At 35.2% G+C, this 24,208-nt stretch overlaps 2 protein-coding genes across 3 annotated transcripts in view; one reads left to right on the top strand and one right to left on the bottom strand.

Moving 5' to 3' along the window:
* CENPP (centromere protein P) overlaps positions 1-24,208 on the bottom strand; it is a 431,610-nt gene that overhangs the window by 249,276 nt on the left and 158,126 nt on the right. The window lies entirely within an intron of this gene.
* OMD (osteomodulin) lies at positions 4,705-16,855 on the top strand. The gene is made up of 3 exons (XM_012522829.4): positions 4,705-5,029; positions 11,987-12,936; positions 13,456-16,855. The coding sequence occupies exons 2-3, from the start codon at positions 11,991-11,993 to the stop codon at positions 13,782-13,784; spliced, it is 1,275 nt and encodes a 424-aa protein (XP_012378283.1). The 5' UTR covers positions 4,705-5,029; positions 11,987-11,990; the 3' UTR covers positions 13,785-16,855.

Genomic DNA, 24,208 nt, shown 5'->3' on the forward strand with positions numbered 1-24,208 from the left:
CGGCGGAGTGCCAACTCAGCAAGGTGACGCAACAAAAAAGGGAGAGAAGCAAAAAAAAAACCCAGAAGAGTGCACAGTGAATGGACACAGAGAGCAGAAACCAAGCAAGCTGCAAGGGGGGAGGGGAAATAAAAATAAATAAATACAAACACAGAAGAACATACAGCGAATGGACACAGCAGCATACAAAAAGCCACGGGGGGGGGGGGGTAAAAAAAAAAAAAAAAAAAGAAGACAATAAGTAAAGAGATTGAATCTGTAATCTAGATGGCTTCAGAGGGGACTCTTACCAAACACTCCAAGAAGAATAAACACCAATCCTTCCCCAACTCTTCTAAAAATTGAAGAGATAGGAAAATTCCTTATATCATTCTATACTGCCGACATCACTCTAATATCAAATCCATACAAAAGAAAATTAGAGACCAATAACTCTTATGAAGTAGATGCAAAAATCCTCAACAAAATACTAGCAAACTGAACCCAACAGCATATTAAAATAATTACACACCTTGATCAAGTGGGACTTATCCCAGGCTTACAAGGTGATTTCATATAAGAGAATCAATTAATGTAATACAACACATTAATAGAAGGAATTAATGCCACATGATTGTCGCAACTGACACAAAGGAGGCATTTAACAAAACCCAGCACCCCTTTAAATACCAAAAAATTAGAAAATTAGGAATAGAAGGAAACTTCCTCAATATGATATAGGACATATATGCCAAACCCACAGCTAACATCATACTCAATAGTGAAAGACTGCAAGCTTTCCCATTTAAGTTCAGGAACAAGACAAGGAAATCTACTGTCACCATGGTTATTCAACACTGTACTGTAAGTGCTAGGCAGATGAATTAGTCAAAGAAAGAAATGAAAGTCATCCAAATTGGAAAGGAAGAAGTAAAACTTGTCCTATTTGCAGATAAGATGATCTCATGTAAAGAAAATCCTGAAATATCCAAAATAAACACACTAGAGATAATAAATAAAATCAGCAAAGTGGAGGTATGCAAATCAACATGCAAATATCAGTAGTGTTTCTATACATTAGTCCAGAACAATCTGAAAAAGAAGTCACAATCAGTGAACCCTAATGTAAACTATGCACTACAGTTAATAGTACAATTATGAAACTGTTCTTTCATCAGTTGTAACAAAGGCACCCCACTAATGCAAAGTGTTAATAATAGGAAAACTGCCTGTACATGGGTATGGTATTTGAAGACTCTGTATTTTCTGCATGATTTTCTCCTTCAATCTCAAACTTCTCTAATAAGAAAAATATTTTTTAATAAGTAAATTCCTGCCCCCCCCCCCCAAATTTTTGATTTTTTAAGTTTAGGGGGTAATGATCCTGGAATCTTAATTTTTATCATATACCCCTGATAATTCTGATGCTGATGGACCTATTATATACTTCCCAAAGTATACTTTGGGAAGCACTGATTTAGAGGATTACAAAGCTCCTGGTTTTCACATTCGAGTTGGTGGGGATGGTGTCATAGCACCATTTACTGAAAAGGTGAACAGTGTGGGAAAAGAAAGCTAGTGAGGGCCAAACATGAGTTCAGTAATGTATGCTCCTCACAGTTCGAGAGGAACATAGACATTTCATTTTTTTTTTTTTTTACTTCTGTTAAACGTCCTAAACTGTCCTTCTGAGAGAAGTATTTCTATAGTCAAATGTTATATTTGCCTAGCAAACATAATTGTGATTTGGAATGCTGGGAGGCTGATACTTTCAAACATGTCAGAAATATATGTTTGTCTTGATCTTGGCCTTCACAGCCAAGTATATCTTCCACTACTCTCCTAGAGCACTCTGCTCCAATCACACTGGTCTTATACCCTTCTGATACCAACTTTGCTTGTTCTCTATTCAGGTCTTTGCTAAATTATCTAAAAATAGTATTCCACCTCTCCCCCACCCCCAACCCTTCTTTATTTTTTTGGCACTACTAGATTCTCCAAGCTCATCTTGTATATTTTCTGCCCCAGTCTTAGAATCAGCTCTTTCTCCAAGGAGCCCTGGTTCCTTTTAATGGAGAATAGTACTAGGACCTGAGATCCAGGTACTGGGTACGCTGGTGCTACCAGGGTATTGTTGCTACTAGGTCCTCTCAGTTAACAAATCAAGGAAATATGTGTATCTACTAACCTATGTACATATACACGTTTATAAGTATTTCTATATGTAATCATCTGCATCTATATTAAGCAGAATGAGTTCATAATAATGTCTCCAACTCTAATCCATTACCATATGATCATACTGGCTTCTTCTTGCTTATCTGTAAATTCTCACTGCAAAAAGGAGAAACCTAGCTCCTACCATCCATTTACTTGTTTTATTCCAGTATATATGTATAGCAGTGTCAGAACTGTTAATCCATATCACCATGCCCCATTTTTATTCCTTTATTTTTCTCTATATACTCATAATTACTTGATAAATGTTTGTTTTCTTCAGTTAGAATGTAAGCTCCATGATAATAGGGACTTCCACTGCTGAAACCCCAGCACCTAAAACTGCTTTGCACAAAGTAGGTGCTCAATAAATATTAGCTGAATGAATAAAATCAATATGCTTATTCCCTTAAGGTTTTGCTAGGACCTTTCCTAGTCAGAACTGTGTTATTCAACTTTAAGATACTGTATCTACAGAAATCAAACTATAATCATAGAGTATTCTATAAATAAGAATATTAGCCAATTCAACTGACTTATTTCATAAATTGCTACATTTATAATTACCTAACTAAAACAATGAATTATCACAAACTATCATCATAGTTCCTATTTTTCCTTTAAGACCTGACTCTACCCACCACCTCTCCCCATCCTGAATCTCTGCCAATGTAAACCTTCTAGATACTGTTAACCCTGTTTAAAGTTTCCAGACATTTTTGATTCTGTGTGCTCTAGCTACTATATATTTTTTTCACCTTTGTTGGGAACATGAACAATAACCACTATCGTTTCACAGTTCAAATCACAGTGTTAAAAGGGGAATTATATAAAAAAATTTTTATTTCAAATTAATCTTCCAGAAGAACTGTGAGAGCATGTAAAAATACATTTTGGAATAAATATAAGGATTTGTTCTCTTTTCCTTGGTGTGGAAGCCTGAGGTGTAAAAACAAAGATGCTAAGAGGAAACATATGGAAATGATCAGTAACAAGATGAAATCTTGGCTCAAGTGTGGTTTGCCACGTTTGTGGGGTTTTGTTCTGTTTTCTGTCTTTCACGTTTTACAGACCAATTCTCAAATAGACTAGATTTTTACAATACTGTCACTTGAAACACTCTCTATATACCTTTGAAAATCTGAAATATAACAATATAAATCTTGTGATCTCTTTGTAAAAACTTAGTGGAAAATATTAAGTTGAGGAAACAAAAAAATGAACTCCAAGATCACTTTACCTTATTAATTTGCACAACCTTGAAAGATCCCTCCAAAGAATGAACTCAAAGTTCACTGTCAAGACACACAAGTTAACTCTGTTAAAATATGTAAACATTAGTATAAAAATTTAGCATTTATGTAGTTAACTATTAATCTGCAGGACAGATAGCTTAGTGAAATGAAGAAATTTTCTGTATCTGCAAAATAAAGGCAATTATTGGCCAACAGAAGTTTCTAATTCTTCTTATTCAATATTATAAAATTATTCTATGTACTATTAAAACAGGCAAATCAGAGAGTTAACTTCTGAATTCAAGGCACTGAATTTCATACAATACATTTTTTTTTCAGAGGTTATTAGGAGCCATTCTAGTGGATATATTTGTGAGCAATGTGAGAACAGGGACAGCAGTTAGAAAAGAAGGTAGGCATAAGTCTTCATATAGAAAAGTTACACATTCAATCAGTGTAACTAATTACATCTATTTCATTTGAAAAATAAACCAAATGGCTCTTTCACAAAGATAGTGTCGAAAGTGAAGAAGGAAGCCCCTGTGTCTCCCAAAACTGAAGCCAAAGCAAAGGCTTTGCAGGCCAAGAAGGCAGTGGTAAAAGGCATTCGCAGCCACACAAAAAATATCTGCATGTTACCCACCTTCTGGCAGTCCAAAGGAAGAATAATATCAAAGACACCTTCCAAAGTCTCAGGAGACAGCCCAAATATCCTCGGAAAGGAGAAACAAGCTTGACCACTATGCCATCATCAAGTTCCGCCTGACCACTGAGTCAGCCACGAAGACGATCTGAGACAACACCACATTTGTGTTCATTGTGGACGTCAAGGCAACAAGCTCCAGCTCAAAGAGTCTGTGAAAAAGCTCTATCACTGACGTGGCCTAGGTCAACACCCTGATCAGGCGTGATGGAGAGAAGAAGGCATATGTTCGACTGGTTTCTGACTATGATGCGTGGGATATCGCCAACAACTCATCTAAACTGAGCCCAACTGGCTAATTCTAAATATAAATTTTCTCACCATAAAAGAAATTAAAAAATAAACTAAATGTGTAATGCTATATAATTCTAATACTGTTTCTTTGTATCAGCATGAATACATGATGTCGGACAACCAAGGGATTCAAAACAACTTTGAGTTCCACCTTAAATTGCTAAGACACTGAGTTCCATGTTAGAGTGGACCTTAATTTGAAGATTTCTTTGGCATGAGAATAAAAACAGTAATCAGTGCATCAGGTTTCATTTAGCTCTGTTTGCCTTTCATATTGGGGGAAATTCTTGCCATAGCTCAAACCAAAATTAAGGGGGGAAAGAAAGAAGTCACATCAACCTGACCAAGAATACAAACATCTCAATTTAAATCCACAAAGTTTTGTGTAATGAAAAGAAATGCATAATTTAAATTCAACCCCAAGTGTTTTTCAAGCAGATTATATTTGCTTAAATTGCTACAGTAATTCAAGGGACAACCCTCTCTGGATACACAGTTACTGCGGATTTTTAAGAGAGACAGTTAAAGAATTTAGGAATTTCTGATTCATTTAAAGGATATGCAATTCATCAACCCCTGAAAACTAAAGCAAATTTAACAGGTATGATAAAATAATTTTCAATTTTTTTTTAAAAAAAGTATTCCTAACGTTAAAAATAAAAAAGTATGTTCAATTTGTTTAACATTAAAATAGATTGCAGCTATCATAAAAGAACAATTTTTTAAAAGCAAAATCTGATAAAGCTACATTATTTATTAGTCAAATTGTTTAGGGAAAGGAGTAGTATAATGAATTTAATTTTCTTATTTTAGATTTACCCAATACACAATCGTTGTTTCAAGAAGGAAAGGAAAGATTAATGGAATCTCTCTCTCATTTTTAAATGACTAAAATTGGCAAAGCCTTGCAGTCAATACATGCATGTTAGTGACTCTTGTTGTATAGAGGATGGGCATTTGTACAGTAAATTTCTCTCAAAATTGTCTCGAATTTCTCTATTGACTAAATCTCTGATATTAGCATGTTGTTTTCATTTGCCTCTTTTTCAAAGGAAAGATATGATTGCTCAATCTGGTCTATTAAAGAATCTAGTTACTTGGGGTTCAATTAATTAATTGAGACATTCATGTTTTTAATAGCAAAAAGAGTCTTACTTCCTTGGGCCTTGGGTACAATAATGATGTATACTACTTTAATTTTATAGAGTTAAATTTAAAACTGCTTTGGAAAAAATTCTGAATCATATACTAATACTTAGTTTCTTATATGCTAGTTTATATGACATACCAATAAGACAACAATGTCTTTAAAATAATAAAGTGCCACAAAGTTTTCCAATTACTTTTAATTTCCAGAAAAATTAAATTCCACCTCATTTTATTAAAATTTGAATTAGAGCTTATCTTTACAAAAGCTTATCTTTTCCCCAAGTAAGAGAAATTTTCTAACATAGACACTTTTACAGTTATAATATAAAAAAATGCATATTAATGGGTAATTTTTTTTAAAAAACTGCTAACACATTTTAATTTTCTTTTTTACATCTCTTATTTTTCTATTAGACAATATAATAGGAAAGTGAATGCATTTTATCAGAGAAAGATTAAATAGAAAAGAGAATAGGAAACTTCTCTATGATTATGTCCAGCCAAAAAAAACACAATGGTGAAATAAATGCCTAGAAATAATCGGCATTAGTAGAAACGAGCATTGCTAGCAAGATGTAATTTATAACTTATTAATTCAATCATTCATTCAACAAATTATTGAGTAAATACACACCATGAATTGTATGTACTAGATTCTGTCAAAAATTAGAGGTCTAACTGACAATGAGATATACTCTTTTGCTGTGAGTTATTCTACAAGGAACAAGGCAAACATTGTAGAATATCCAAGGTAAAAGTGACAAAAAAAATAGACTTAGCTGAATGAAAAACGTGGATAAAGAGAAATAAGATATAATTATAACAGGGAAAGTCACTAGGGGTGAAGAGCAGGGAGAAGGGGAATAAAGAATAATGTGCATTTGGATGGAAAAGGGATAGATTTTATTTAGATCAGAAAACTGCACTTAATCAAAATGGAATGGGAGGGTTGAGCTGCAGAGGTTAAGAACCTCAAGGGATGATGTTTATGATGAGTTCAGATATAGAACAGAACTTGTTATTCAGGGAAAGCCTTTCTTAGGTCCCCAACAAGACCAAAAACAGACAGCATTAAGAATCCCTTTACTTTTAGAGAGACCCCAATGATGAAATCTTGATTCTAAGTCAAAGTTATGTAATTAAGTGCAATATCACAAATACCACCCATGCCTCCTCCTTTTTCTAAAACTGTTATCCTCAAAGTATGGACAACGTTATCATAACTCTAATTCTCAAATGTAAGGTTATTAATTGGTGAATGCTAATGTTCTTAACAAAATCATACAATTCAGATTGAGTTTTCATGAGCAATGCTCTTTTCAAAGTTTAACTGTGATAACCAGCTTCTCAGACTCATAGGTTGCCTGAACACAATGTAGCTATACTTCTTTGCCTCTCTGATTCCACTTTCATCTTTCTGTGAACTCAGCCAACCTTGGGAATCTGCCTGTCCTTATAGAACCTCAATTCTAATGGCTGTAATGATACTAAAATGAAATATGACAGGTACTTTAAAAAGTTAATATGCCATAACTATTAAAATAAAATACTATAAAATTAATATGTAAAATATCAACTGATGAGTAAAATGTATAGAATGTTCTATATCCATTCCTGCTAATCTCCAAAAGTCTGGTTCAAGTAATATTTACCAAAGACTTCCTTGTCTCTCCCAAGCATGGTTAAGCCACTGGGCTCCCATAACATTGTTACACACAATATTACCCTCTGCCTTATGCTACAGCTTGTTCTGGTGGGTCTCTCTCCTCCACTAAACTATGTGCTCTTTAAAGAGGAGAATATGTCTTCACATCTTCTTCAGTTCTGTATACCTCACCAAGATAAGCACAGAACCCCACTCCTAGAAATAACTAAAAAAAAATCTGTTAACTAAAGTGACTCAATCAAACTAAAAATAAGTAAACAATAATACGTGTTAAGTGTTATACTAAGAACATTCTTATACATTATCTAGTTACAGGTCAACAACTATACCAGGTGAAAGAGTGTTCCCAATGAGACCCATTGGAAGCTTCCCAAGCCCCACTGTCTGGGTCACCCAGCACCCTTATGACCTAGAGAAGTTCAGGCTCTGCTCTGAATATTGTCCTTTGGGATGGAACCATAACTCCTTCACACCACCTCCTCCCAAGACTTTCTCTTATTTCACACATGTATACTGCAGTATGAAGATCAGGGCTACAAATTGTGTAGGTGCTAAAGATGACAGAAGTATACAACTCAAATATATTAATTAAAATTAGTTGTTCATTCTCAAAGTACAAATTCAAGATTTGTATTCCTCTTTTATCTGGAAAATCTTATTCCCTATCTTCTTCTATCAGAATCCTAATATTTCCTCAAGGTCTAATTCAAATGTTATCTCCCTGATGAATCCGATGGAAAAGTAGGAAGAGTGGATGTAATATATTTAGAATCACAAAAGAAAACTTTATGAGTTTCAAAATCACAAACTGTTAAGATCAAATGATTACTATTTTGACATTTTCTTGTAGGAAGGGATAATATTAAATATAGGAAATAAATTAGAATAAATATTTGAATAGAGAAGAACAGAGTATAGTTTTACAAAATTTATCTGAGTAGTTTTTAAACCTTTTTTGGCATTAGGATTGTGTTTATTTATAAAATTTGGGAGAAAAAAATCTCAATTTGGGGATGACACTAACTTTATTTATTTATTTATTTATTTATTTATTTATTTATTTATTTATTTATTTTATTTCTCTCCCCTCCCCCCCCTCCCCGCCCCGGTTGTCTGTTCTCTGTGTCCATTTGCTGTGTGTTCTTTTGAACGCTTCTGTTGTTGTCAGCGGCACAAGAATCTGTGTTTCTTTTTGTTGCGTCATCTTGCTGCGACAGCTCCCCGTGTATGCGGCGCCATTCCTGGGCAGGCTGCACTTTCTTTCACGCTGGGTGGCTCTCCTTACGGGGCGCACTTCTTGTGCACGGGGCTCCCCTACGCAGGGGACACCCCTGCGTGGCATGGCACTCCTTGCGCCCATCAACACTGTGCATGGGCCAGCTCCACACGGGTCAAGGAGGCCCGGGGTTTGAACTGCGGACCTTCCATGTGGTAGACGGACGCCCTAACCACTGGGCCAAGTCCACTTCCTGACACTAACTCTTTTAAACAGAAAAACACAAAGCCAGTGGGGTCATATTTTTACAATCTTATTAGAGAAGAAAAGTGACAGGTGAATTAATTGAGTATTTCATTCATTCATTCATGTAACAAATTCTTCTGTGTACCTACTGTGTGTTAGGAACTGTTAAAGACAAATAAAACACATTAATTTCTTCTCAAATAGTGGGCAGTGGAGGTAGAGAGAATAATAAATATATAAGTAAAATATATGGTAGTGGTAATAAGTGATATAAGGAAAATAAAAAGGGAAAGATGAAAGGGCACGGTAATGGGGAGGAGGTTTACAATAATAAATAGGGTGATCACAGGGAAGGCCCCATTGAGAAGGTAACATCAGAACAAAGACCTAAAGGAAATGAAAAAATAAGTGATCCAGGCAAGGAAAAAAAAAGTGTTAAGACCCTAAGGAGGAAACATGCCTGGTGATTTCTGTTTTAGCAGGAAAGAGAAGACATGTGGAACTGGAGGATAATCGCCAAGGGGAAAATGACCAGGAAATGTTCAGAGAGATAAAGGGGACACACATACATACACAAACACACACACAGACACACACATGTGTGGGACCCAGAAGGTCAATATAAGGACCTTGGCTTTTATTCTTTTTATTCAGTGGTAACAGTTGAGAGAAGATAACAGCTTTGGACCAGATTGATAGTGGATACATTTGGAAGGTGGAGCCAGTAGGATTTGCTGGCATATTGGATGTGGAGTATCAAAAAAAGAAATATCAAGGATTACTCTTAAGGTTTTTGGTATGAGCAATAGGAAAGATGAGGTTATCATTTATTGAGATGGGGAAGACTGAGGAAATATTATAAGGTTGGCTTTGGTAGTGGTACGTTTGAGAAAAATATTAGACATACTAGTGGAGATTATCAAGTAGGCAGCTGAATAAATGAGATATTCAGGGAAAAGAACTGAACCAAGAAATACAAATTTGAGACACATTAGTAGTTAGATCTAAAGCATTTAAAGCCATGAGACTGGAGAAGGCATAGGAAATAAGATCAAATGAAAAGTGTGGATAGTCGTATTAGGGACTTGTATAGTTTCTATTTTGATTCTATTTTTTTGGTTTTTTAAACGGAAACAATGAAATCACCTGACAATAATGGGGAATGAAGTGTTGGACACTTCATAGAAAAACGGTATCAAATAGATGTCTAGGAGAGAGGGAAAGGGAATGGAGTAAGGAAATGTACTCTAAAGTTTAAATTTAAAGTGAGACCAGTCAGCATAGTCCTGTTTTTCTATGGTCACATTCAGCTGCATGAGTCAGGCAGAGAGTAGGTGGAGAATTGGATTAACCAGGGTTGGAGTTTCCCAGATGAGTATGATGAAGTAAAGGACAAGAAAGTTTAGGGCTTGTGCAAAGGAGTGATGATGGTGATGAATTATGAAGTCTCAGTCAGATAAGAAGGGAACTGAATATTTTGAAAGGTATGAATTATAAGGACAGTAAAAAAAAACCTCAGTAGAATCAATATAATTTAGGTCCCACTGATATTGAAGAATTATTGCAGTTGAAGTTATGACATGGATTAAACTATAAAAATAGGAGATAGTGGCAGTGTGGGATGCTCCAATTGAGAGTAGGAAGGGGATGCAGTTACTGTAATGTGGGCACATGGAAGGGAATAGTGAGGTAGACTGGAGTATGCTATCATTGAAGGAAAAGAGAAGAAATGTTTCTGACTCTACATTCCAGAGATTGTTAGTTTCTGACAAAAAAACAAAACAAAACAAAACAAGAAACTGAAGTATTGGGGTTTAGGACAGGCTATTTCAAAAGGAGTTCTGCCAGAGAAAATGATTTCTCAGTTCTCCCAATTAGGAAAAATAGCTAGTACCGTTCTAGATAAATAGGAGATATGTTATTACACATAATGATGCATTAGGGCATTAGGGCTTAATTCTCTCATGGAACCCTCAATGAAAAGGGTAGAGGGAAAAAAAAGGCCTTTAAAAATTCATTTTTTCCTAAATAATACAGTCAGTTCCATCTGGATAACACTTGCCAATTTGCAAAGTACTTTTACATGCCTATTTGATATGATTCCAACAACGCCCACATGAGATAAGCAAGTGAGCAATTGTAATTCTCATTTTATTCACAAGGCAAGAGGCAGATATGTCAAGAGACATGACCATTTAAAGTAATATAAACTGAAATGGAGGTTTTCAGGCTCCTCATCCAGTGTATAATCCATTCACTTCAACTTCAAGTTTCACATGAACCAAATGTCAATTCTTCGTAAAGCATACCCTGTCTTTCTGGCGCTGAGTACTCTTCTACTTTAGTCCTACTCCCTATGACACCTTCATCCTGGATTGTACTGTGTGTCTCCACCAGACCTTATCAACTCCTGAGGGATAGAGATTATGTGTTTTTAATCTTTCTATACCTAGTAATTAACTCAAAATACTAATGGAAAGAAAGAACATAGGAAGGCATTTAGAAAAATGTATAGAATAATCAATTAGAAATATAAAATCTGTAGAATGTAACCATTGTGTGTACTTGGGATTTGAAGTAGTTATTCAAGTACAGTCAGAGACAAAATAATTGGAATCTGGAAACTGTTTCATATAAGGAAAATTTGAAGGGGTAGTTAGGCTTGGACAAAAAACACTATGAGGACAAAGGGTAGCTATTTTGAAATGTCTCAAGCTAACACAAAGAAGGGAGTATTTCATGTTCTTCCAAAGTACAGAAAAAGCATCAGGAAATAGAAGTTATAGGGAGGCAGATTTTGGTTTGATATTAAGACTTTCCTTGGCAAAAACTCTCTAACTGAAAAATAGGGCTTCTTCACAGACACTGACCAACCCTAAAGCAATCCAAATGGTCGGTAAGATTAGCCAGCATTAAATACTGGGAAGAGCAATAAGTTTTACAGTTGAGATAAGTCTATTAAGCAAGATAAACAAATTCTCTGAAAAGATGGTTATGCAGTAAAAAGTCTAGAACACAAGACTTTTGACTCTGGTTCAAAGCAATATGTGACTTTTTAAAAAAAAATTCATTCAATTCCTTGGTATTAAAACACTAATTTTGATTTGCACATTGTCCATTCTTTCTGGGCATTCTGTACATATTTCAATATAGATATAAAGAACAGTATTATGTATGCTATATATGTGTTTATATGTATGTTATATAACTATCCATTTGTACAAAAATTATTCTATTTTATTCACTTTTCCCATATTTATTCTTTTTTCTACTTATAATAGGAAAATGAAGAACATGAGTTTTTTAAGTCAAATATGTGTCCTTTTCTTCTTCTCTGGAGTCAAAGTATATTGTCAGTATGATTATCAATGGGATGAAGACTATGATCAAGAGCCAGACGATGTCTACCAACCAGAATTACAATTTCATCAAAACACAGAATATGGAGCTCCTTTTCATCAGCACATTTTAAGCTGTGCCAGTGAATGCTTTTGTCCACCTAACTTTCCAACATCAATGTACTGTGATAATCGCAAACTCAAGACTATCCCAAATATTCCAATGCATATTCAGCAACTCTACCTTCAGTTCAATGATATTGAGGCTGTAACAGCAAGTTCATTCATTAATGCAACTTATCTTAGAGAAATCAATCTTAGCCACAACAAAATTAAATCTTCAAAGATTGATCATGGTGTGTTTGCTAAGTTTTCAAATCTACTACAACTTCACTTAGAGCATAACCATTTAGAAGAATTTCCATTTCCTCTTCCTAAATCTTTGGAAAGACTCCTTCTTGGTTACAATGAGATCTCCAGACTGCAGACAAATGCCATGGATGGGTTAATAAACTTGACCATGCTTGATCTCTGTTATAATCATCTTCATGATTCTATGTTAAAAGAAAAAATCCTTTCCAAACTGGAAAATTTAATGCAGCTCAACCTATGCAATAATAGATTGGAATCAATGCCTCCTGGTTTGCCTTCTTCACTAATGTATCTGTCTTTAGAAAATAATTCAATTTCTTCTATACCAGAAAATTACTTCAAGGAACTTCCAAAACTTCATGCATTAAGACTGTCATACAACAAACTTCAAGATATTCCTTATAATATTTTTAATCTTTCCAACCTCATACAGCTCAATGTTGGACACAACAAACTGAAGCAAGCATTCTATATTCCAAGAAATCTGGAACACCTATACATAGAAAATAATGAAATTGAAGGTATGTAAAATTTTATTTTTAAAAAGAAAAAATGATTTCTTGACCTTTTAAAGAAAAAGTCTTTAATAATCTATGCTTTACACACTGTTGGAAATAGTTGCTTTGCAGTTGGCTAGGAACATGGCAGGAAATTGTCTCCAGAGAAGTGTGTGTAATAACGTTTTTAGTCTTTTCTATTAAAATTTCCCACCTTGAATCCTGTAGAGTATATAAAGCATATGAATATCCCGTGTAGTGAAATTATGTGTCATTTTAACATTTTTCTTTTTAGGATTGTTTCTACTCAGTATTTCTTACTTAAATAATCAGAGAAGCCATTGAAGCCATATGTATTTTGATAATATAAACTTCATTTATATTTTCATTTTCATTATTTGACTAATGTAAAAAAATTTAAACCTAATTCCACTTAAAAGTATTTAAGTGGCAAAAGTATATCCCATGTAACATTTTAATAAAATTCAATACAGGATTATAGAAGCAATGCTGCAAGATTAATTTTTAATTTGTATTTTTCAGATATTAATATTACAGTGATATGTCCATCTATTGACCCACTATATTACCACCATTTAACATACATACGTGTGGACCAAAATAAGCTAAAAGAACCAATAAATTCATATGTTTTTGCCTGCTTTCCTCATATCCATGCTGTTTATTATGGTGAACAAAGAAGCACTAATGGTCAAACAATACAACTGAAGACCCAAGTTTTCCGAGGTTATGATGAGGATGACGATCATGATGATCAAAACAATGATCGTGAAGGCCACGAACAAGAAAGAACTGAAGAAGACTTTGACCCTCATCATTATGAAATTCAAGAATGGCAAGAAACTAGATAGGTATACATTTATCATTTCACAAAATCTTATAATTCAGTGTAAGTCTAAATGAACATGCATTGCTCACAGTACTATATCTAAAATTATGTGCTAGAATAAGATCAGAATTGAATTTAAGTTGATAAGATTTGCATAGGATTAGAATTTACTTAAAATTATACAAATATTTAGAAATATAAATTACAGTGGCAAGTGGAAATAAAAAACTAATTTTAATGAATATTATGTTTAGAAAGAGGGAATATGCCATTTCTATTAACACTAATTTCTTAAAGAAATGAAAAAAGTAGTTTTAGAAGCTATGAACTGAAGCCATGTTCTTTGAATCAATATAATATTTGAATCAGTATATTTCAATTATAGGAGTTTATATTAATACAATAGGTGCCACTTCCTTTGTTATGGTTTTCAGAAAAGCTTTCATGCTTTTCTTTGCAATCTAAGACATCCAATTTCCCTGGCTCACAATTTATAGTATAGGATAACGTTTTAAATTTTTATAAGAGGCCAATATGAAGGATCCAAGGCGAAAGATTCATGACAATAACTAGTCTTGCCCTTCTCTTAAAGCATTAAAGCAACAAAATTATAAACTCTATATTTGGATAACTAAAAAACACAAATCCATCTCATTGCAATCCACATTGTAGCAAATTTCAGCATTTATCCAAAACAATCTTTACTGTGCCCCACTTTAACTGGGAAAAATTTGTTTTTATTATAAATTCAACTAGAGAAAAGTTTCTTTGTTTTAGTTACATAAAGATTTGCTAATAAATAATTGCTCGATATAGTGAGAAATGCCTTATGTATTAGGTAAGACTAAATTAGTGTTAGAAAAATAATGTTATATCAGTGTTGTTAACAAGTCTATTTTCCTAGTACACTATATATATATATATATATACACACACACACATATATAAGAAGTATAAATGCCAATGCTTATTTATGCAATCCCAGAGCTGAATGAATTCCCTTTAAAATCTGAACATTAAAACAGGCTTTAATATCTCTAAAACCTTTTTAAAAAGCATGGGTTCTTTCACTATCATTTTGAAATATTTTACATATACTTTATCTTTACATATACTTTAGCATGAAGATTACCTAACTGTTTTGATGAACTCTCTTGAATTGAAGCTAACAATTTCATAAAATTAATCAAATATGGCATAAATAAAAATCTGGGGCTAACGAGAATACCAACCTGTCCCATCTGTCCTCAGGGACAACCTCAACAATCTGGAATGAACATGAACAAACTCCATTCATTCATTTAATCAATATTAATCAAGTAATTTGGTATATAGGGCTTCGCAATGAAAGATCAAGAATCAGAGCACATGTGTGTGATTGTGGAACTGTAAGAAACAAATGTGCGAGTAAAGGTAAGATTAAAATGCTAGTGGGCAAAGGACGTTTTCAAGGGAGGTAAAACTTTCAGGACCACTTCCCCTTTATTACAATTTTTAAAAAAAGAAGTGATAAATTAATATATAGAAATTATTTTTATTCAAACTTTATTTCAAATACAAAAAATAACAGACAAAAGGCAAAAAAAATAGGGTTATAAATTCAAACATTTATTTGAGCTAATATGTGGAAAATACTGTAGATGTTTTAGATGAGAAGAAAGATAAGACTATTTCTAAGTAAAAGAATCAAAATTTAATGAGGAGCCATAAGGGCAATGCAAATCGAAGCCACAATGAGATACTAGTTCACACTTGCTAGGATGGCCATCATCAAAAAGATAGACAATAACAAGTATTGGTGAGGATGTAGAGAAATTACAGTGTTATCTAGTATCCAGCAATTTGACTCCTAGGAACATAACCAAGAGAACTGATCATATAACACACAAAACACTTCCTAAACAAATATTTGTAGCAGCATTATTCATAATAGTCAAAAAGTGGAAACAACCTAAATGTCCATCAACAGATAAATGGATAAACAAAATGTGACATATCCAATCCAATGGAATAGTATTTGGCCATAAAAAGGAATGAAGTAATGATGCATGCTACAACATGGATGAACCATGAAAACAAGCTAAGCAAAAGAAGTCAGTCACTAAAAAAAAACAAACATATATTGTATGTTTCCCTGTGTATGAAATTTCCAGAATAGATAAATGTATAGATACAAAAAGATTTGTGGTTGCCTAGGGCTCTAGGTAGAGGGCGGGTAGATGGCAAGAAGGCTAGGGGGAAATAGGGACTGATAGGATACAAGGTTTCTTTCTGGAATCACAAATGTTCTAATTTTGTGGTGACGATTGCACAACTCTGAAAAAATAATAAAAGCCACTGAACTGCATACTTCAAATGGGTGAATTGTGATGGTACATGAGTTATATCTCAATACAGCTGTTACTAAAAAATTATGAAAACAATAAACTCACACAACTCATTCAACAAAGAAGAAAAATAAAATGCTAAAGTGGAAGTAACTATGAAAAACTGTGAGCACCAATTCTATAATTTTTACTTGGTAAGGGAGTGGTGAAACAGCTGAAGGCATCAAGCAAAAGGAGATACCTTGCTATGTGAGTAGGAACTGATTGGCAGAAGATGGAGAAAACAACAAAGATGTGGTAGTTTCTTTCACCTTGTGATAGTTTAATGCTATTATGGACTCCAGAAAAGATCGTGTCCTTAGAGCTCATCCATTCCTGTGGGTATGAATTCATTGCAGGTAGGACCTTTTGATTAGATTACTTCAGTAAGTTGTAACCCAGAGTGGGTCTTAATCCTCTTACTAGAGTTCTGTATAAATAGGATGGAGAGAGAGAAAAAAAGAGAGAGATAGGAGCTCAGAGAGGAAACTACAGAAGCTGGGAGAGAAAGTCATAGATGGAGCAGCCAGAAGCTGAAAGCAATGAAGCCTGGAGGAGAAGGCAGAGACCAGCAGACACTGCCACGTGCCTTCCCACATGATGAAGGAGTCCAGGATTGCCTGCAGCTGATCTTCAGAGAGAGAGCATTGCCTGATAATTTGGACACTTTTCTCAGCTTCAGAACTGTAAGCTTGCAAGCCAATAAACCCCAATTGTAAAAGCCAAACCATTTCTGGTATATTGCTTTCAGTAGCTTAATAAACTAAAACACCCCTCTTGCAAGGTTCAAACAAACAAAAACAAAACATGAAAAAAACACAAAAATAACACAATTTTCAGAATTTGGGAGTTGCTATTTTTGTCTATTTTTTTTCAAAATTGGTGAACTTTATTTCAACTTCAAAAAATAAAATAACAGACAAAATGAAGCTTAACAAATTATGGAAGCATTGCTTTAAAAAAAATCCTGGGGGAGATGTGACTCATGGGGAGAGGATGTGGCTCAAGCTGTTAAGCACCTGCTTCCCACATGGGAGGCCCAGGGTTCAGTTCTTAGTGCCTCCTAAAAACAAAACAAACAAAACAAAACAACAAGCAAAACAAACGAAAAAAACCAACTCAGGGGAGCTGATATGGCTCAGTGGTTGAGCACTGGCTTCCTACATATGAGGTCCAGGGTTCAATCCCTTGTACCCCACAAAAAAAATTCTATCCTGGCACAGTTCCACATTTATTTTTATTTAATCCTAAAACCAAACTCATCTTTTTCTCCAGCGTTTACAAAGTTGAATAAATGAGCACAAATTGGTTAAATGACATGACCAAGGTCTCAAGTCAAGGTAATAATGAAAACGGAAAAAAAAAGATTTGGTCATATTCACATCATATAAAATGAAATCCCATATTCTGTTTTTTGACCTTTAACATTGATATAGTACCTTCTTTGTCTTGGCTACAAAAATATTACATTACTGTTAACTATAGTCTACAAGGTATATTAGTTATATTTTCCCCATATATCACCATATTCTTAACACCTTGTAATAAAGGAACATTCTTGTATTTGTATTATTAACTGCAATATTCATCTACCGATGAAATCCCTGTTATACAGTTCCTAGGTTATCCTTTAGCTGTTTTTTTTTTTTAAAGATTTATTTATTTATTTATTTCTCTCCCCTCCCACCCCACCCCAGTTGTCTATTCTCTGTGTCTATTTGCTGCATCTTCTTTGTCCGCTTCTGTTGTTGTCAGCGGCACAGGACTCTCTGTTTCTTTTGGTTGCGTCATCTTGTTGTGTCAGCTCTCCGTGTGTGCGGCACCATTCCTGGGCAGGCTGCACTTTCTTTCGTGCTGGACGGCTCTCCTTGCGGGGCGCACTCCTTGTGTGTGGGGCTCCTCTACGCGGGGGACACCCCTCGTGGCATGGCACTCCTTGCGAGCATCAGCGCTGCACATGGGCCAGTCCCACATGGGTCAAGGAGGCCCGGGGTTTGAATCGCGGACCTCCCATGTGGTAGACGGAAGCCCTAACCACTGGGCCAAGTCTGCCACCTAGCTGTCTTTTAACTAACATTAACCTCCTTAGACTACCCTTTTCAGCCACAATCACATTTATAAATCAGTATATTATATCCATCTTAATGTGTTATCATCAACTCTATCCATTTCTATATATTTATAATCAATCTCATTAAACATATCTCCTAACTTTGATAAAATACATCTTAATTCTCAAAGATCAGCCTCAGCTAAGAATAAAATTGCATACTTCAGCAATTCAAATCTAGGGATCTGAAATCAGATAGACCTGGGTATGAAGCCTGACTTGATACGTAGTAGGGTGATCCTGAGTAAATTACTTAGGTTCCCTAGTCTCCCTTTCTTTATTTTTATAAGGAAGACCTCACAGGGTTGTTACAATGATAAAGAGAAATAATGAATATAATAAAGCATTTTTAAAAAGTGCATACCAGATGTAGGTATCCAATAAACCATAACTATTACTTCAGCATGTCTAGCACTGCAGCCAATTAGATATGTGTGCCAACCAATGTCAGCTGTCCATACCTGAGCGCTACCTCTTCTATTCTTGGTACTAGGGGACACACAGAAGGAAGTCAACATCTCTTCAGGTTCCTTCCAAAATTCTACTCATATAAAAGATGAGTGGGCGGCGGACTTGGCCCAGTGGTTAGGGCGTCCGTCTACCACATGGGAGGTCCGCGGTTCAAACCCCGGGCCTCCTTGACCCGTGTGGAGCTGGCCCATGTGCAGTGCTGATGCTTGCAAGGAGTGCGCCCCATAAGGAGAGCCGTCCAGCGTGAAATAAAGTGTAGCCTGCCCAGGAATGGCGCCGCACACACGGAGAGCTGACACAACATGACGACGCAACAAAAAGAAACACAGATTCCTGTGCAGCTCACAACAACAGAAGTGGACAAAGAAGATGCAGCAAACAGACACAGAGAACAGACAACCAGGGTGGGGGTGGGGGAGGGGAGAGAAATAAATAAATCTTTAAAAAAAAAAAAGATGAGTGAACAAAGGAGACTTAACTAAAGGTTTCATTAGAGAGAAAGAGGAAGATGCTTAAATTGTATAACCCACAACAAACAAACTGAAAACCTCTATTTGACTGTTTGGTTTTCTAAAGTACCCTTCTGGGAGGCCTATCAGGAAGAGGAAAGCAGGGCTTCCTCCCTCACCTTCCCTCCCTCCAAAGGCACTCAGCCACCTGGCTCCCATCCCCCAGAGTCTTTTAAAACCTCTATTATCAGGTTATCAGAAAGAAGTATTCAAGTCTACTGCAGCTCCTATTTTGAAAGTTGTGTATATGTAAACTTAGCACAATGCTCAGCAAAGCAAAAGATCCTCCAATTATAGGACCCAATGAGAACAACCTTGGTTACGGTGAGAATTCCTTGAGGAACTCATTACTCACCCCCAGTATTTCTCATAAAAGTTTTAAAAACACAATGCTTTCCCTAAAAGAAACTCTGAAGAATAAAATATTTCTTTAACTAGTAAATTAAGACTACATAGTCACATGTTAGAGCTACAGACTAAATCAATTGATTTAATGTTTATAACAGGAAAGAAAAGAAATGGAAATTCATATTTTTTCTCAATGTATGTCAAAGAATTTAGTTATATTAGCTAACAGACTGAAATGTGTTTGTGACTCTTAACAAATAAAACTGGCTTCTGTAATTATGTGTGACTTTTTCACTGTAAACCAAACTTGGTGAACAAACATAAAAACTTAATAAATGTATACTTAGTGTTTAGAAAGGAAATAAAAATAAAGGATATTTCATAAATTTACTCACACAATAATACTGGTTAAAAATGGTTAGGCTGCATTTAAATATTACCCAAAACACAAAAGTTTCCTTTTATTCCTTAGGTTTGGGGCCACTAAACTAAAATACAGATGTATGGATATCATGTAACATACTTCACTAACTCCATGGTGGAAAAAATAGAAGAAATAACAAACCTTGTTTTGTCTATATACTTTTTCTGCTGCAAAGAAATTCGTATGACCACAAGGACAGCTAGAACTAAAAACCAAGGTTTCCTGATTCCAAATCCATTTCTAAATACTGGAAATAAAGTATAACAGCAGCAGGAAAAGAAATTAAGTCATAACAGCTAACAATCCAAAGTTTCTTATATGTTCCAATTCCCTAAATAAATATAACTATGCCGTGAAAGCATCATACAATATCATAAGCACATCTGTCATCATTTTATGTGTTTAGGTTAAAAATTCAGCTACATGAAGGTTTACGTGCTACTCAGAAAAATTAAATCTACAAATAAGATACATTTTTACCATGCACTCTTCCTTACATTGAGTAAAAATCTCCCTTCCTTTAAATTCATTGTTTGGTATGAAAGATACTTGAGTTCTCATCTTTATCTCATTTGACCAAATGACTGAGCTTCAGGCATAAGCATGCTATTTGAACTGAAGATTCAAACCACACACTTCCCATAAAATCCTTGGATGTCAGATTTAAAAGGGTTTATAAATATCCAGTATTTTAGATTGTAAAAGGCTACTAAGGCAATATACTAGAAATGGGTTGGCTTTTACAGTGGGGGTTTATTGACTTTTAAGATTACAGTTCTGAGCTGAGAAAAATGTCCAAACCAAGGCATCAGGTGAAGCTCTCTCCCCGAAGATTGGCTGCTGGTGATCCTGGACTCCTGCCACATGGCAGGGCACAAGAGCGGTGACTACCAGTCTCTGCCTTCCCCTCTGGGCTCTGTTGCTTTCAGCTTCTTGCTCTTGTGCATTCTTTCTGCTCCTGTGGCTTTCTCTCTCCCAGGTCCCATTAATTTCAGCTTCTGGAGGTTTCCCTCTGTGTCCGTGGGCTTTTTTCTCTGTATATTTATCTAATTTGTAAAGGACTCTGGTAAGAAAATTAAGACCCACACTGGGCTACACCTTACTGAAGTAATCTAATAAAATGGCTCTTAACTGAATCTAATCTAATCAAAGAGTCTCACCTACAACAGATTCACACCCACAGGAATAGATCAATCTAAGAACATAATTTTCTGGGGTCCACAAAAGACTCAAACTGCCACATCTAGTAACTCAGTGGTTCTCAAGTGGGAATGATTTCCCTCTGGTAGGGGACATTTGGCCATGTCTAGAGACATTTTTGGCTGTCACAGCTTGGAGTTGAGGGGGATCTACTGGCATCTAGTGAGCACAGGCCAGGGATTCAGCTAAACATCCTATAGTCACAGGACAGCCCCCAACCCAAAGAATTATCCAGCCAAAATGCCAATAGCACCTTCAAGTAACTAGATTCTAATCCAGCAGATAAACTAAGGCCCAAAGAAATCAAATAAGATACTCAATGTCTTAGTTTCTTAGGGCTGCCATAACGAAGTATCACAAATTGGGTGGCTTAAAACAACAGAACTTTATTGCCTCATAGTTCTGATGGCCAGAAGTCTGAAATCTGTACTGGTGCATACATTCCATGCAGCTTTACTGGTTTCTGGCAGTAGCTTGCAGGCAATCCTTGGTGTTCTCTGCCTCAGTTAATAATGGTTCTCTCTCCTCTGTCTTTCTGTGTCCAATTCTCCCCTTCTTATAAGGACATCAGTCATATTAGATTAGGGCCCAAGCTCATCCAGTTTGGCCTCATCTTAACTAACAATATCTTTTACATCTTTTCTTATTTCCAAGTAAAGGCATATTTACAGACACAATTCAATCCATAACACCCAAAATCAGTGGAATATTGATGACAACACCAAAACCAGAACTAGAACTTTAGAGTTCTGACTCCTAAATCACAGTTTCTGGAAAAGTTAGAGGATGAAGATAGGGGAAAGACTCTTCTTGCTTACAGTCTTTATTTAATAGCCAATCTACTAAGTAGTTATATGATCACTATCAATAGAACTGATGCACCTCCAAAGAATACTCCTCAGAAATCCCTTGTTTCTATAACTTAGTTCTATTCAACACAGTTTTTGAGTACCATTGCTGAAACCAATTAGGAGACAGAACCAGCAGATCAATGGGACTAGGCCACCTAGATCTCTAAGACTAATCTCCAAGGATAATGAAATAGGGTCACCTAAGAGAATTCTGTAGAGAAAACTCTTTGAACTTTTGATACAATGCCTGCTCCTAGTTTTCATCTTCTATTATTCAGTGAAAGCTAAATAGCTTTCTAGCAAGATACAACAAGCCTTTCTGGAATAGAAAGCAAAGTTTCAGACATATTTTATATGGGGAACATAGGTTTATTTTTCAGTGCATTTCTGAATATTCCCAGACTCTTTCTTTGTATAATCCTGTTCCCTTCAGGGTGAGCAAAGGAGATGGGATATATGTGTACATGATTGTGTTCCACAAGAATGTGATACCAGTTTTGCTAAGAGACCACCTCCTTTTCTGGGTGTGAAAAAGCAAGCTACCATGTTAAGAGCTGCCCTACAGAGGAGGTCACAGAGCAAGGAATTTAGTGTAGTGTGCAGTCAACAGCCAACAAGAGACTAAGGCCCTTAGTCCCATAGCCTGCCCAGAACTGAATGCTGCCAACAACTACATGAGTTTAGAAGCAGATCTTCCCTAGCTGAGCCATGAAATGAGCCTAAAGCCCCAGCCAACATCCTGACTGCACCTTTCAGATAGACTGAAGCAGACAACCAAGTAAAACCATGCCCGGACTTCTGACCTCCTTGGAAACTGTCAAATAATAAATGTGTGTAATTTTAAACTGCTAAATCGATGGTAATTTTTTGCACGGTAATAGGTAACTGTCCCAATAGACTAACAATGGTAATCTTCAGAAATGCAACATTTGAAGGATACTTCTAAAATGCATATTGGATCATGTTACTAACTTGTTTAAAAATCTCTCAATAGTATCTCAATGCCTACAGAATAAAGCCCAAACACCTTAGCAGGGTATAAGCCTCTCTTTACCTGACCTCTAATCCCGTCTAGTAGTCATATCTCTTAATATGCTCCATCCACTTTTCACTCTCCAAAATCCAGCCACATGCATTTAATTATATATTGCAAACAAATTACCCCCACACTTTCCACTTGTGTGCTGTTTCCCTTGCCCCTACAGTCTTCTCCTATTTGCTCTCAGCTTGGCTGCCACCTCCTTAACAAAGCCTTACATGTGACCTCTCCCACGCTATCAGAGAACCCTGTGCATATTTCTGTAGCAGGCATCACTGCATTTTAATCACTGATTTGCTGCCTCTCCTTCTGACTCCCAGCCTACAAAATTATGTTTTATTTGTCTATGTATCTACTACTACAAAAATAGTGCTCAAAAAACTTTTATTCAATAAAAAAAAGAAAAAGAAATATTAAATGCCAATAAAATTGTATTCAATGGCCATAAAATTTCAAGGAAAGATGTTAGAAATTACAAAGTAATTTTCTACAGTACAAAACAACAAACTGTATATACCATTAAGGAAACAAAGAATTTCTAAGATTCTCCAAATCTGGACATTTAGCATCTATCCAACTCACTTTTCAACATCCCATTAAACTAGCTACACAATGCAATAACAAAATCAATATCTTCTGTTTCACTATCATATATTTTCAAAGACAATGTTTTACTGTATCCTTAAAGTCATAAAATTGACAACTTATATTAACCAAAATCAGAAAATATCATAAAAAATTTTAAAATAGTTCATATTGAAATAAAGATTTTGAGTATGCCAGTCTTTCTTAGTTTGTCCAAGTTTTGATTTGAAAGGCTCCAAAAATGTTTTTGAACAGAAAAAAGAATTAGTATTTTTCATTTCTGTGTTTTAACAAAATATTTATCCATATTTGTTAAATTTTTAGCTTGCTGGAGAAAGAAATGTTACCTTGATTGCTAAAAGTAGTAAAGAGTAAAAAACAAGTAAGAATGGATCTTTAAAGATGCTCATATGATTATTAAAACCACTGTAACTTCCTAAAATAAAATTTAATATTAATATAGTTTTTCTACAGTTTCCTTCATTTAGCAAACAAAATTATCTTTTCCTATCAAACCCAAATTACAAATTGCTTTAAAAAAAA

Source organism: Dasypus novemcinctus, chromosome 8 (assembly GCF_030445035.2).
Source record: "Dasypus novemcinctus isolate mDasNov1 chromosome 8, mDasNov1.1.hap2, whole genome shotgun sequence".
NCBI lineage: Eukaryota > Metazoa > Chordata > Mammalia > Cingulata > Dasypodidae > Dasypus > Dasypus novemcinctus.

Coding starts and splice junctions, on each gene's coding strand:
- OMD (XM_012522829.4), top strand. CDS start 11,991: ATGAAGAACATGAGTTTTTTAAGTCAAATATGTGTCCTTTTCTTCTTC. Junction 12,937..13,455: donor AGAAAATAATGAAATTGAAG/GTATGTAAAATT, acceptor TGTATTTTTCAG/ATATTAATATTACAGTGATA.